Source organism: Juglans microcarpa x Juglans regia, chromosome 3D, assembly GCF_004785595.1.
Source record: "Juglans microcarpa x Juglans regia isolate MS1-56 chromosome 3D, Jm3101_v1.0, whole genome shotgun sequence".
Lineage (NCBI taxonomy): Eukaryota > Viridiplantae > Streptophyta > Magnoliopsida > Fagales > Juglandaceae > Juglans > Juglans microcarpa x Juglans regia.
This window is the reverse complement of record NC_054598.1, coordinates 9,039,065-9,053,070: the sequence shown is the minus strand read 5'-3', so window position 1 is coordinate 9,053,070 and position 14,006 is coordinate 9,039,065. Positions and strand designations below refer to the sequence as shown.

The following is a 14,006-nucleotide window of genomic DNA, read 5'->3' as shown; positions in this document are numbered from 1 at the left end:
GTGATCTAGAACATATGTGCAATTACCTATTTTTTAGTTGCAAAAACCCGAGGGCCAAGGATGTGAAAAATAATGCTTTTTTTAATGTCTAAATGAAGCGACCAAATGTTTGTTAAAGAGAGATGATTGCACTATGGTCAGAGCTGGAATTCCAACAAATCAGGAATTCCAACAAGCTCGATACACCACTTTGACGAATTCTTTTGCAATAGCTTCAGTGGAACCAGCTCTAAATCTATGAATTTTAGAGGCAATTACATCAATGGGGATTGAGTAAACGAAATGAGGACTTAGGGTTAAGGAGAAGGGATGAACGGAAGGAAGAAGAAAGCTTACAAAAGGAAAAAAAAAAAAAAAAAAACTTAGAATTTGATTACGGAAAGCTTACGGAAAGGAAGTTAAGGAAAAAACTAAGAAAAAAGCTTACGGAATGAAGAAACTTAGAATTTGCTTACGAGAAGGAAACTTAAGGAAAAAATTTAGAAAAAATTTGGAAGCAGGCTTACGGAAGGAAGAACAAAGCAAATTTGCTTTCATCTCCCCCACTGTGCAGAAAATTGAGAACGAAACACACCGTTTTATTTATCTGATGTGGCAATTACATACCGGTTGTACTAGTCGGTTGCATTCAACATTTTTGTTCTACGAAAGGTTTATAAAGTTTGAATAGTGAGTTTAGATGAGATGAGTTGAAATAAAAGTTAAAAGTTAAATAAATTATTGTAATAATATTATTTTTTAATATTATTATTATTTTAAAATTTAAAAAAATTGAATTATTTATTTTATTTTGTCTGAAGATTTAAAAAAATTGTAATGATTAGATGAAATGAATTGAAATTCAGAGGCAATGTAATTTAATATTGTGGAATTTATTATAAATAATAACAAGATATAAATATAAATACTTCATACATTATTTGATTGGAAATAATTTCTAATGTGTTGGATTTATGAATAAGTAACCTCCAAAAAAAATTATTTTATAATTCTCAAACTTTAAGTGGCTGATATTAAATAAATTTCTATTTATTATCAATTTTACTATCACTTCTCAACCTCTTATAGCGTGACATCAAATAATTCATTCACTAATAGAATATAACAAAGTCTTTAGTTATTTAATATCACATAATAAAATAGTAAAAATATGATTATAAAATTAATATAAGATTGCATCAATAGATCACCTAAACTGAGTTTTATATAAGATTGTCAATTTTTTAAGTTACGTATAGATATTGAAATGAGTTAAGTTGAGTTGTGAATAGTAATATTTTGTAAGTTCTATTGAGATAGATTTAACTCTTTTAGATTGAGACGTGTTTAATTTTTTAGGTTAAAATATATAAAATAAGTTGAGATGAATTAAAATTTTTTATAAAAATTAAAAAAATAATAAATTCTATCAATAATTTATTTAAAATAAGTTAAAATGAGTTCTAAAGCTCTGAAATAGTGGACATGGGCATGATTTGTTTGTTTACACGACAGACCTTGTAGCCTTGTAGGGTCGGACATTGGAACTCAGGCCCAACATTTATACATTAACTAAAAAACTTGCCTTAAATGGGTTTTGCCACCTCACATAGGCTTCACGCCTAATTATACAGCTTCTACACTTGGGCTGAAAGTTATACAATCACTAATATTTTGGCCAACTCTTGAGTGTTGGTAATAGACTAGTCAAATATCAATGTAAATCTAAACTTTAGTTAGATATGAGAAAAAGTTTCTATATTAGACTAATCAATGGTCCAAAACTTAAGACTTGATAAATAGTAAATCTTAAGTCTTCTTCAAACATGGCTAGTTACTATTCACAATAGAAAGTAATATTTAATTATTTCATCACTTCCCTCTCTATTTGAATGGTAAAACATGCATGATATGCACATTATTTCTACTGATTGATAGAGTAGACATATTATTTCTACAAAGCATAAAGATTTAAGAAATATATAAATTGTATTTGCCAAAAAAAATATATATATAATATTATATTATTATTTTAACTTTATAATGGCTAGTCTAATGTGGACTCACCTAGTCAAAAATTGATATTATAGCCAAAAGTTAAGATTCTAGCCCAACTTTAGACTTGGCAATGGCTAGACTATTGCCAATGCTCTCATCCTGGGTGAAACAAAGTCCAAGCAGATTAAGGTTGCGTTTGGTTTTTAAATTTAGTTGAATTTAGTCTAATTTTAAATTGAGTCTAACATCTAATTAGTCAACTCTCAAATTATTAAACTCATCCCAACTCAAAGATTTATTACACGTGTGACTCACAACATTTTTCAACTTAAAATATATTTATACGTGAAATCTACAACCTTTTTCAATTTCTCATAAAAAGTATAAAACTCATCTTAACATTTAAACACACTTTAAATTCAGTTTAGTTGAGCCTCACATAACTCCATTTACTACTCAACTCATTACTATTCATAAATAATTCAATTCAACTCAACTCAACATCTAAACGCAGCCTAAATTTTTGGGTCTTCTATGTTGTACTGGCTGCGCTAGAATGTTGAAATGATCTCATATGATTTGAATTAATATATAAATAATAATATTTTATAAATTTTATTGAGATGTATTTAAATGTAAGTAGGTTGATATACGTACTTAAATGAATGAAATAGATTGAGATGAGTTTAATTATTTTATGAAAATTTAAAAAATAATAGATCCTATCAATAATTTATTTGAGATAGGTTGACGTGAGTCTGAGTTCCAAATGGTCTCTATTTGCCCAATATAGGCTCCCTCTTACAGTTTGGGATTGTTTAGGCTGATCTCAAGACCCTAATGCACTATCTGTACAAAAGTTTTGTTATTTATAAATCTAATGTACCAAGACACAAATTTAGAATAGAATATATACCAATTTTGTTGAAATGATGTGAATGATATATATTCTATACACCAATTTTAGAATAGAATAACTCATTATATATATATATAGATATATATAATTTTTCTCTATACCGCACTCCACTAGTGGGTTATAGATTTTCTCTAAATTCTTTCGGAGGAGAATTTTAGCCCACTTGAGGGTCCCTTAAAACGGTACAACCCCGATCCATATAAATACACAACGAATACTGAAATTAATATTCGCGTGGAAGCCTAATTCATCATCTTCCGCAAAGTGACTTGCAGCAAATGAGAGCAACTACTACCTTTCTCCTATTTATGATATATATCTATCTATCTCCTTTAACTTAAAAATGGTTATAACGTGAACAGTAATAAATAGTGATTACTATTTACATTAAAATGTAATGAACAATAATTACTGTTCATGATAAAAGCAACAGTATTAAACAGTAATTACTGTTCAAAAATCACTGTTCACGTTAAAAGTCCACAGTGATAAATAGTGATTAAAAAAATTAAGATTTGAAACTTTAAATTTCAACCCTTCATCTAGAATCTCCAGAATTGATCCAACAGTAGAGATTAAAACATTAAAAATAAACAAACTTAAAATAGATAATTCAAATTTAAATTCAAATTTAATTTATAAAATACTAATATTTTATCATTAAATAAAAAATAGAGTTTTGTTAAATATTTTTAAGAGAATAAAATCATATAAATAATTAGAATTTTTAATATAATTTAAATCTCATAATATTCTTAATCAACTAATTATTTAGATAAAATAATTTTTTTAGTACACCCTGAGTTATTGAGTAATGTGATTAAAAAAAAAAAAAACTACTTACAACCGATATGGGAACCGGTGCGAAACCGTGTCTATGTGGCAACATTACAAAACGTCGTCATCTGTCCGTTTTGAAATCAAACCCAAATCTCGAATGCAATTCCCTCATTTTTCATTTCATTTTCACAATTAAAATTTCTCTCGCTTGATCTAGTATCTTCTCCCCATTGATTCCCATCGTCTTCCCCCACGAAGCCCTATCGTCTTCACCCAACCACGAACCCTCGAACCCACGAAACCACATCACGGAATCACTTGGTCTTCTGCACCGAACCACGAAACCCTGTTGTCTTCACCGAACCACAAACCATGGAGCCCTGTCGGCTTCACCAAACCACGAACCACGAAGGTCTTTTGCACCGAACCACGAACCCACGAAGCCTCATCATCGAATCACGAACCACGGAGCCCTGTTGTCTTCACCGAACCACGAAGCCCTGTCCTCTTCAAACACCAGATCTGAAATGTGAAGCCATAATCCTAACCCTAACCCTAACCCTATCCCAAAACCCGAAACCCGAAACCCTAACCCTAACCTCAAAAAATTTGGCATAATCATCAATCGGGCCGAGTTTCAAAATCAGGTTAGTTCTCTGATTATTATATTTTTGAGCTCCGATTAAGAACTTCACTTTGAATCCCTGTGACGACTCAGAGAAGAATCGAAAATGTTAGTGGACTGAATTTCTATTTGATGAGCAATGGATTTTGAGGGATGTGTATTGGAATTGTAGAGTTCACCGATAAAAGAAAAATCATTTTCTATTGTCAAACTTTGTATTTGTCCCTTAGATGGAATAATTTGAAAAATCATTGATTTGTCCCCTGAGTTCAGATTAATGATATTTACAAAGTGTTGCGATTATGCTATTGTCAAACTTAGAGCATGAGATTCCTATATATGTAGCATCTAATTTAGTTTACAATACAGGCATACACAGTTGAGCTAGAAGCAGAATTGAACAAGTTAAGAGAAGAGAACGCCCACCTTAAAGAGGCTTTGGTAATAACAAGTGGAATGTTTGATCTTTTAATTAAGATGGCTTTGGTAATAACACGTGGAATGTTTGATCTTTTAATTAAGATGGCTCTGGTAATAACACGTGGAATGTTTGATCTTTTAATTAAGATATTCTCATTCACAAGGAAATTGCTGATATAATTAAAAATCTTGTTTTTATTTCTCTTCCCCAAACAGGCAGATATTGACCGGAAAAGAAAGCAACAGGTAACTATAATACAATTTCTTTTAGTACCATTAGTGCGTATGTGTGTATGTAAATGATCTTATGCTTTTAGAGTAACCCATCCCATATTCTGCATTTTGTGCTGAACCCAGCCCACCTGTTTTGCTTAGTCCTGTCTAGTTTATTTTCAAAAGAATTGTGTTTGGGTCACTTTATAAACTAATGGCCATGCGCTTGAAGTATGCAATATTTTGCAGATGTAGGGCCATTCAATGTGGATTTGTTCTCTACTAGGTAGCTAACATGCCATCTAATTCAATGTGCATCAACTACTTAAATGAACAATTGTAAAATATACTGTACTAACGTGTATAATCGAAAATAATAAATAATAATTAAAAATAATGATTATAAACTTCATAATTTTATACATTAGAGTATCTTATTAATTGTAGAGAACCTTTATTCAACTTAAGGATGGCATGTCTCAGTTTTTCTCCTCTATTCATTATCTTTTTATTATTTGGAATTCGTTAAAAAGAGAAATGTTGTTTTTTGTCCTACATTTATCATCTCTAGTAACACCTATGTCATATCAACTAATATAATTAGAATGATAAAATCTAAGATGGAAAACATTACTCACAAATATAAAGTTATGGGAAAGAAAGAATGAGTTTAATATAAAAGAATATCAAGATTTATAATTTATTTGTGAAAATCTCTAGCAACCATTGTAAATTATGTAAGCAAAAGTTCTCAATTAAACTTTGTAAACGTGGGATTGTTGTGAGATAAGTGTGCATATTTCTTTACATGCATTACCTTTAGGGCTCAACACATAGAAATAAATGGATAAATCAAATACAACATTCAACATTTGTGACATTTGTTATTGTTTATCCTTTTTTTTTTTTTTTTTTTTTTATAAAATTGGATTTAGATAATCTATTTTTCTAGTTTGTATCTCTCACACATTCAAAAGGTACATGAATTTCTGTAAAATGAAAAAAAAGAAAAAAGAAGAAAGAAAAATACACTAATTTATTATTATTATTATTTCTAAGCATCACTTTTAATGTCAGAATTTCTTTAGCCCACCTGTTTAGATTTCAAATCTGCTTTGCCCAGTTGAGTCTTGGAGCAAATACAATTTTTTTTTTTTAATATCTGATTTTTTTTTGGTTGCTTTTTCTTTTCAATTAGACTTGCTTAATTGTTAGTCACCGAGTGCTTATCAAAACAGATCATCTGTATTCATCAAAGGATAGCACCTGCCTCTTTCTCTTCTTTTTCCTTGACGTAGCTTACCAATTTTAAATGCGCATGGTTTCACTAATACAAGGGATCCATGGCTTGGTTTTTCAGAATCACGCATGACATCATCCCAATCATCGAATGTAGTTAATGATGATGTCATAGAATCACCAACTTGTTAGTGTGTTTTGAAAACACTACTAAAGACGTCCTACACTAAAAAAAATCCTGAAAGGAGATTCTTTGCTGCCCAAAATCTAATACGGTAAATAAACTTTATATTTGTCAGATTTGCATATCGATTTGTTGGTTGTGGGGTGTACAGGGGTCCATGTTAATTGGAAGTTTGTACTGTGTGCAGGGAGATGCGATGTGTGAATTCTTTGTATGAGCGGATATATTTCAGTTGATAAAGGAGAACATTTTATCAAGAGAGAATAAGGCTCGGAAGATGTTGGATGATGTATTAAAGCGCAAGTATGCCGTTCGCAAAGGGAAATATAAAGTGAGAGAGATGGCTAAGAATCTAAAAAAGGAAAAGCGAAAGTTATTGTGTTTGTATTGGGTTGTCACCTTTGTAATAATGTTTGCTTGGTTCGGATAATTTTCATGTAAAAAGTCCTTTTGTTGGATATATTTTTTTTTTTTTCTGTTTTGCTATTGTGAAAAAAACAGACTTTGCTTTGAAACTTGTTTTGTAAATCATTTGTGAAACTTGTAAAAAATTGGGACGTTGCTTATATGCTTTGTAATTTGTGCTGTACTGCTTTTATGAACTGGGAATTTTGGTGGAAACCTTATTATACTACACATATTGCTTTTATGAATTGAATGCATGAGCTTGTCCCTACTCTTTTATATAACGACAAGTTTCTGAGAATATCTATTAGGTTCAGACAACCAACATGTTAAGGAGGACCAAAGTCATCTAGAGAAAATCAAAGGATATCCACAATGAAATGTGAAAAAAAAAAAAAAAAAACTATCTTCCAGTTCCAAGCATATTTAAATCAACAAACTTAGCTGAAACGTTGGATGATGTTAATAGTTATTATGGAGGATGTACCAGCTGTAGTCCAGTCTATTGTATTTGTGGATTACATTCCATAATTTCAAATGAAATGTTATCTTTTGTCAAAAAGGGAAAAAATAAAAAGCACGGAAAATGGGAGTTAACTAAGGTCTGCATTTCAACAACTTTTAAGGCATTAGAACAAGTGGAACAACCTTAGACCACTTGTTAGAACCAAATTCAAGAGACCCGAAATAGCCTCCTGTAGACCACGTACAGCAAATCAAACACAAATGACTAACTGCAAGGAAACCATTGGTTTAACAAGGCATCATTTGTGTCCCACCCATCTCACACCATGTCAATCCAATTCTTCAATTATACCCAGTGGGATTCCATCAAGAGAATGGATATTTTACTAATAGTGAGAAAAATTTTAACTTGTATTCAAACTCGTGTCCTGAACTTTCTGGAAATAAAATAAAAAAACATATAAGAATGATATCAATATTTAAACCACAAGGTGCATGTCCTGGAGTAATTTACCATGTAAAGTCCCACGTAAAATCAAACACAAAAGTAACAATGCACAAGTTATATACATAGCCATATTTCTTGAAAGTGCTCAAAACAGCTTTGATATAGCAGAATACAAGTTATACACATAGCCATGACTCCCAATCTTCTTGCTACTTTTGCTCATCAAGTACTCAAAACTACTTCCATTCTGCAGGCCTACAATTCTGTCAATACAATCAATAAAATCTCTGGGATGTTCACAAAAGGCTCCTGGATGCATACAATTTGGACATAACGTTGTTATATTCAATATCATTTCAAATATTAGGTTTTGCAGTACACAAAAAGGGGCAACTCATAGTTTTAGCTAGAGTACTATTCTACTCAAAAGGCTCAAAAAAGATATCGCTCTTAATAACAAAGAATTTAACAACTCAGGCTACAAGTATATTATTCAATTTGAAAACAAACATGGAATTTTTAGCTTCCCAAGGTTTCATTTGTCGGCATTGATTAATACACAATTTTCACAGCTATAGAATCGCCAGCTATCACCATTCATCATACCAGCAAATGCTTATTGGTACTAAAAGAGTGTGTTCACCATTATAATTCCCATATCACGGGTATGGTGCTCAGTGATTGTTGCTATCACAAATCTCCACGGTATCTAACTAAGTACAGACAATTAGATTTACATATGAAAACCATCCTCATAGGTATGATCCTTGGTAATTGTTTCCATGCGATATCTCTCCATCAGAAAAAGCAACTTCTTAGGAAAGCAAAAGAGGAAACCATACACGTACATAGAGATAAAACTGGTGAAAACGTACTGACAGAACATCCATACAATGGAAAACATGGCCCGGTGTAAGTTCCCATCCCCTCTCACAATCAAAAATAGAAGATGGACAATGGTGGCAGCAGAAATCATATTACTCAGATCAGCCAAAACAATCTAGAAGGCATGTCAATAATGTAAATAAAAGATTCAGGGCAAAGGTTATTCTTATCTTTTAAGAATACACCTAGGCATAATCAGTGTACCATCAATACCCAAAAGTACACAAACACTATTTCTAAATTTAAAACAAAAAAGAACCATCAATTAAAAAAGAAAACGAAAAAATGAAAGAAAGAATCCATCAATGGTCCAAAGTACTCATTTCCATGCAACCTTTCATATTCGAACAAACTAAAATGCGCCCAAACCGACATAGATTGACATAAAGGAAAAAGAAGAATAAGAATAATATTATCTGATACATACCCACGATAATCATATCATTGTCATGGTTGTGATCTATCAAACCTAAATTGCATCTATAAAAAATATTAATTTGATTTAATGTGTTGTCGACTAATATCATTAAAATATCGTTATAGTTTGGATCCACTTACGTTTTCTTAACTTTGAAGTACTATTTCTCGAGGTTGGGTTTCACTAAACTCAACAACCGGTATGCTTTCTGGAATAGCCTGATGATATAAAAAATACAGCAATAAGTCATAACTCAAATATAAATATATACTTATTATATTACCTGCAGGTGTCTAACATTGGAGACGTCCAAATCGGAAGGGTCAAATAGCCTCCTGCAAATGTCCGCGACTGGTGTATCTTCCCCATCTCGCTAATAAAATAGTAATGTATTTGTCAGATAACATTTATATGAAAATTTAAATAAACAAGGTTATTTTACAAATCTGAACCTGTTTGCATCTTCCCTTTCCCTGCGATTTTTTCGTCTTCTCCTTAACTTTTCGCAGGTCTCTCTCCATCCTGGATGCTCTCTTTAGAGATGGGGGTCTGCCTTTTCTTCGCACTACACATGGACTAAGTACTTTTGTTGAACTACCAATTGTAGTTGTGTCATTTGTCGTGGCATCAACATTTAAACACTTTTCAGTCATCGATGGAGGTTTTTAGTTCGCTTCATATAACTCAATCATTGCATTTAACTTAGTCGTTGCATCCTTAGTATGCTTTTTCGAACTCGCCGCACAAGTTATCATCTTATAACGGATATTCAACAGACTTGAATATTTATTAGCATCTTCCCGTTGATCCCCTGCGTCAAAGCTGCTGTGGATTAATGTATATCTTCTTTTGATATCCTTCCTCCATCGATTCAAAATGTACCTATCTAGTATTGTCTTAATCCCGTTACATTTGAAGACGGCGAAGATGTGCCGGCACACTATCCCCCTCATTTCAAATAAACCACAAGAACACTTGGCTACTGCATCGTCCTCATTAAAATCCACTGAATGTGTAACCAACTTAGTGAAATCTTCGACACGAACTTCATCCTCTACCAGATAGATCTTGACTGTAGCATCCGCCTTAAGTAAAACTGGGTCCAAGTCGATAATGCTAGTAAGTTGGTGTTGAACTTCCCTGAATTTAGCATTTGTGTACAAATCTTGATATCTCTTTTTAATTGGAGATCTAGAGATGCAAGGAATTGTGACGTTAAATGATTGGAAGTCCATGCAATTTTCATTCTCAATCTTCTTTTTTAAGGCATTATCATATTGATCGACAAAATCTTTCAAATTTGTCTTAGCATGAACATAGCCATCAAAGAAGGCATTTATGCTTTCACTTCGCTACGTTGTACTCATTCCAGCCCAAAAAATATTTTTCAAGAAGGCCGGTACCCAATGCTCACGCTCAGTGTATAAACTTTGCAACCAGACATTCTCATGTAAGTTGTACGTGCTAATCACCTCATCCCAACATTTTTCAAACTCTTCCGACGTTTGTGTGTCATACACACATTTTATCAGTGCAGTTTTCATTCCAGTTTTGTAAGAACCATAACAACCAAGCTTTTCAGGGACTTTCTTAAGGATATGCCACAAGCAAAATTTATGTCGGCTTTCAGGGAAAACAATTGCAATTGCATTTTTCATGGCTCTGTCTTGGTCAGTGATAATAGCCTTCGGTGCTATACCATCCATACACTGCAACCAAGTTTGGAATAACCACACGAAGGTTTCAGTATCCTCAGAGGAAATCAAGCCAGCTCCCAACAAAATTGACTGCCCATGGTGGTTTACACCAACAAATGGCGCAAAGGGCATCCCATATCAGTTCGTCAAGTATGTGGTGTCAAAGGTTACGACATCCCTGAAATATTGGTGGGCTGCTCTACTACGGGGGTCCGCCCAAAAAATATTTTTTAACCTCCCGTCATCATTCAATTCCATTAGTGCAAAGAACCCCAGATTTTTGTACTGCATCCGTAAAAAGTAGTCTCGAAACGTTCCAGCATCACTTGCGCCCAATCGTAGATGTCGTGCCTTGTCGATGTAGTTACGACAATCATTTTTCAAAAACGGAAGGTTCTCAAAACCTCCCACGCCAACAACAAGAGACCCAAAACTCTTATTCATTCGGATGCCGGCCAAATCATTCGTATCTAGAACCCTTTTAACAGATTCACTCATTTCTTTATTACATCGAAAGAAGCGAGATTTCTTTGGACTGAGCCCGTGGTTGTGGATATTGTGAACTGTAGTCAGCCAAAACTTTCCATCAACAACTTTTAAGGCATTAATTTTTGCAACATTTATAGTCCTATTCTGGGCCTTCCCTCCACGGGCACAGGTAAGGGTAACATATCTAACAGTTTGATCCTCTCCCCTCTCACTCCTTTTTGTCATCACCCCAAACCCGCGTTTCTTACCATATTCCTTATAATAACTCATTAAATCTTCTAAGGAATTAAATTCCATCCCCGAAACTGGCTTATCATCACCATCCATTTGCACTTTCTTAGATGTTTCGGCACTACCACACTCAATTTCTTGTACATCTGGTCTATCAGGATGAATTTCTTCAACTCTAGAAGATGTAGCTGCCGATTCAGTTTCCCCAACTGAGGGTCTATTATCCTTCGTACCCAGAAATCTGCTTGTAACGGAGGTATTGCTGAGAGATAACTGGCCTTCCATGCCATGTTGAAATGGGTAAATAGCATTCTGGCAAAAAGAAAAAAAAAAAAGAAGAAGCAATTAAACTCTTCAAAATAACCAACTGCAATTAAACTCTTCAAAAAAACCAACTTATTAAAATTAAACGGAAAACATGACATCACCACCTGTACATTACTTGGATATTGGTTGACAGCGGGAAATGGGAGAAAACCTGGTGACCACGCAGGCACTAGTCTATAGTAACCGTGCATTGGGATATTTGGAGAAGTTGATGGTATTAACTGAAATGTTATTGGATAAATTATTGATGTGTTTAGAAAATAAAATTCAACAAATCTCGAATATAATGTTATTGATATATTGCAAATAAAATAACATACAGTGGATGAGGGATTGAGCTACATGGTCTTAGGGTAGATGGATGTTCTTTTCCTTTTTCCATGTTGAGAGGGAGACAAATGCATCTTGTCAATAACAATATTGTATAACTCAAACCACATTAAAATCTATGAACTAGTGCAATGGATCTCATTTCAAATAAATGTTTAATATTTATTTCATTCATGAGCATGTGGCGATGCAAATATGGTTGTTGAAAAGCCTTGTTAATTTCACATAAAAGTTAAGCCTCATCTCAAGATACTTCATACATTAAAATATATATCTCAATCTATTTATATTCAAACACATCTAAATAAGAACTATAAATATTTCTATTAACCTCCATTAACCTCCCAGCTCAGCCGTAATTTAATTACTCATCAGAGTCTACTACTTTTAAGTTTGCTATTTTTTATTGCTTGGGAATGATTGGTCAATCGAATCTGCGTAGGTAAATAAAATATAATAATAACAAAGGAAATATGGGTCTCAAAAGGAACCCCCCACAAACGGCGCAGTGATGATACCACTACACTCAGAAAATGCACAAGAAGATGACAAAGGAGCTGATAAAATGATTTTGCTGCAGCGATGAATTCAACCCACCAAGATTCTCAGTTGCTTATTCTATTTTCTAGAGGTTTTGCTTGCTTAAACTCCACTTGCATTCAAATGATTAATTAATGAAACAAAATTCTTAGTGTTACTAAATGACATATATACAAATATCTAGATCTCTTATATTTGGAAGACTAGGATCATGTGTCAAAGGTAATTGACTTGTCTTTTTCTCACCAGTAATACCGCTAGCTCCTTGTGAAAATAAATGATGTATAAGCCAATGGAAATTGAATAATTCTCTTGTTTCTCTTGAAAAGAAATACAAGTTTCTCAATAGTATTGCAGATATATTGCATGCTACATTTCTTTTCTGACATCGCTACATAAGATGCAGATCAAGCTGAATTGATTTCTGAAACATGGTGCGTGCAGTATGTAACTATATATGATCACGTTAGCATTGCGTCTATGTTTAGATGTTACTAACTGACATATATACAAATATCTAGATCTCTTATATTTAGATATTTGTATATATGTCATTTCTTTTCTGACATAAAAGTTATATCTCATTTCAAATAAATGTTTAATATTTATTTCGTTCATGAGCATTTGGCGATGCAAATATGGTTGCTGAAAAGCCTTGTTAATTTCACATAAAAGTTAACAATGCTAACGTGATCGTATATAGTTACATACTGCACGCACCATGTTTTTGCTACAGCCATGAATTCAACCCACCAAGATTCTCAGTTGCTTGTTCTATTTTCTAGAGGTTTTGCTTGCTTAAACTCCCCTTGCATTCAAATCATTAATTTATGAAATAGAGAAGACTGCTTTGAAAAGCAATATCCGAAACTCCAACAGAAAGCATAAGGCTTGTTTAAAGTAAAAAACAAGTTAATGATAAATTAGAAAGCAGACTTGTTTACTAGATAATATATAATAAATTAGAAGTAAATTACAAGTTAATGCATGGAGAAATACCATAGCAACGGAAGATCATGATAATATTACTGTAATCATGATGAGGTATAGCTAGCTGGTCCTAATGGCCGACTGATACCATGATAAAGATATAAAAACAAAGTTGCACTACACCTATTTGATAAAACACCATAGAGAAGAATTTCGACCGAGTAGAATTCATTTCATACATTGTATTTCCTTGATACAATATGACCAACACAGTGCAGTAAAATGTTCTCCTTCATTTAGTCTATATTCCAATGGACACAATAGATTTCATACCTTCTATTTCCTTGATACGATATGACTGTCAAAGTGAAGAACTATTGAAGTCCAAGCATCTTGTCAAAAAGTGGCGTTCTAAATGGCCATTTTAACAGCAGCCAAAACCAATGTTGTAGCCGTCTGTTAGATTCAATGTTTGCCACTATCA

General features: G+C 32.9%; 1 protein-coding gene and 1 long non-coding RNA gene across 2 annotated transcripts; both read right to left on the bottom strand.

Annotated features, from left to right (window-relative positions):
* Window positions 1-7,757: 7,757 nt before the first annotated feature.
* LOC121254324 lies at window positions 7,758-9,039 on the bottom strand. Its single transcript, XR_005938605.1, has 2 exons — window positions 8,988-9,039; window positions 7,758-7,938 (listed from the first exon to the last, which is right to left on the bottom strand). It is a non-coding gene; the product is annotated as an uncharacterized LOC121254324 (long non-coding RNA).
* Window positions 9,040-9,643: 604 nt separating this feature from the next.
* Window positions 9,644-11,173, bottom strand: LOC121255002 (protein FAR-RED IMPAIRED RESPONSE 1-like). The gene is made up of 3 exons (XM_041155300.1): window positions 10,847-11,173; window positions 10,451-10,687; window positions 9,644-10,330 (listed from the first exon to the last, which is right to left on the bottom strand). The coding sequence occupies exons 1-3, from the start codon at window positions 11,171-11,173 to the stop codon at window positions 9,644-9,646; spliced, it is 1,251 nt and encodes a 416-aa protein (XP_041011234.1).
* Window positions 11,174-14,006: the final 2,833 nt, after the last annotated feature.

Coding starts and splice junctions, on each gene's coding strand:
- LOC121255002 (XM_041155300.1), bottom strand. CDS start 11,173: ATGAGTGAATCTGTTAAAAGGGTTCTAGATACGAATGATTTGGCCGGC. Junction 10,688..10,846: donor ACCAATATTTCAGGGATGTC/GTAACCTTTGAC, acceptor ACTTGGTTGCAG/TGTATGGATGGTATAGCACC. Junction 10,331..10,450: donor TTGAAAAATGTTGGGATGAG/GTGATTAGCACG, acceptor AGTACAACGTAG/CGAAGTGAAAGCATAAATGC.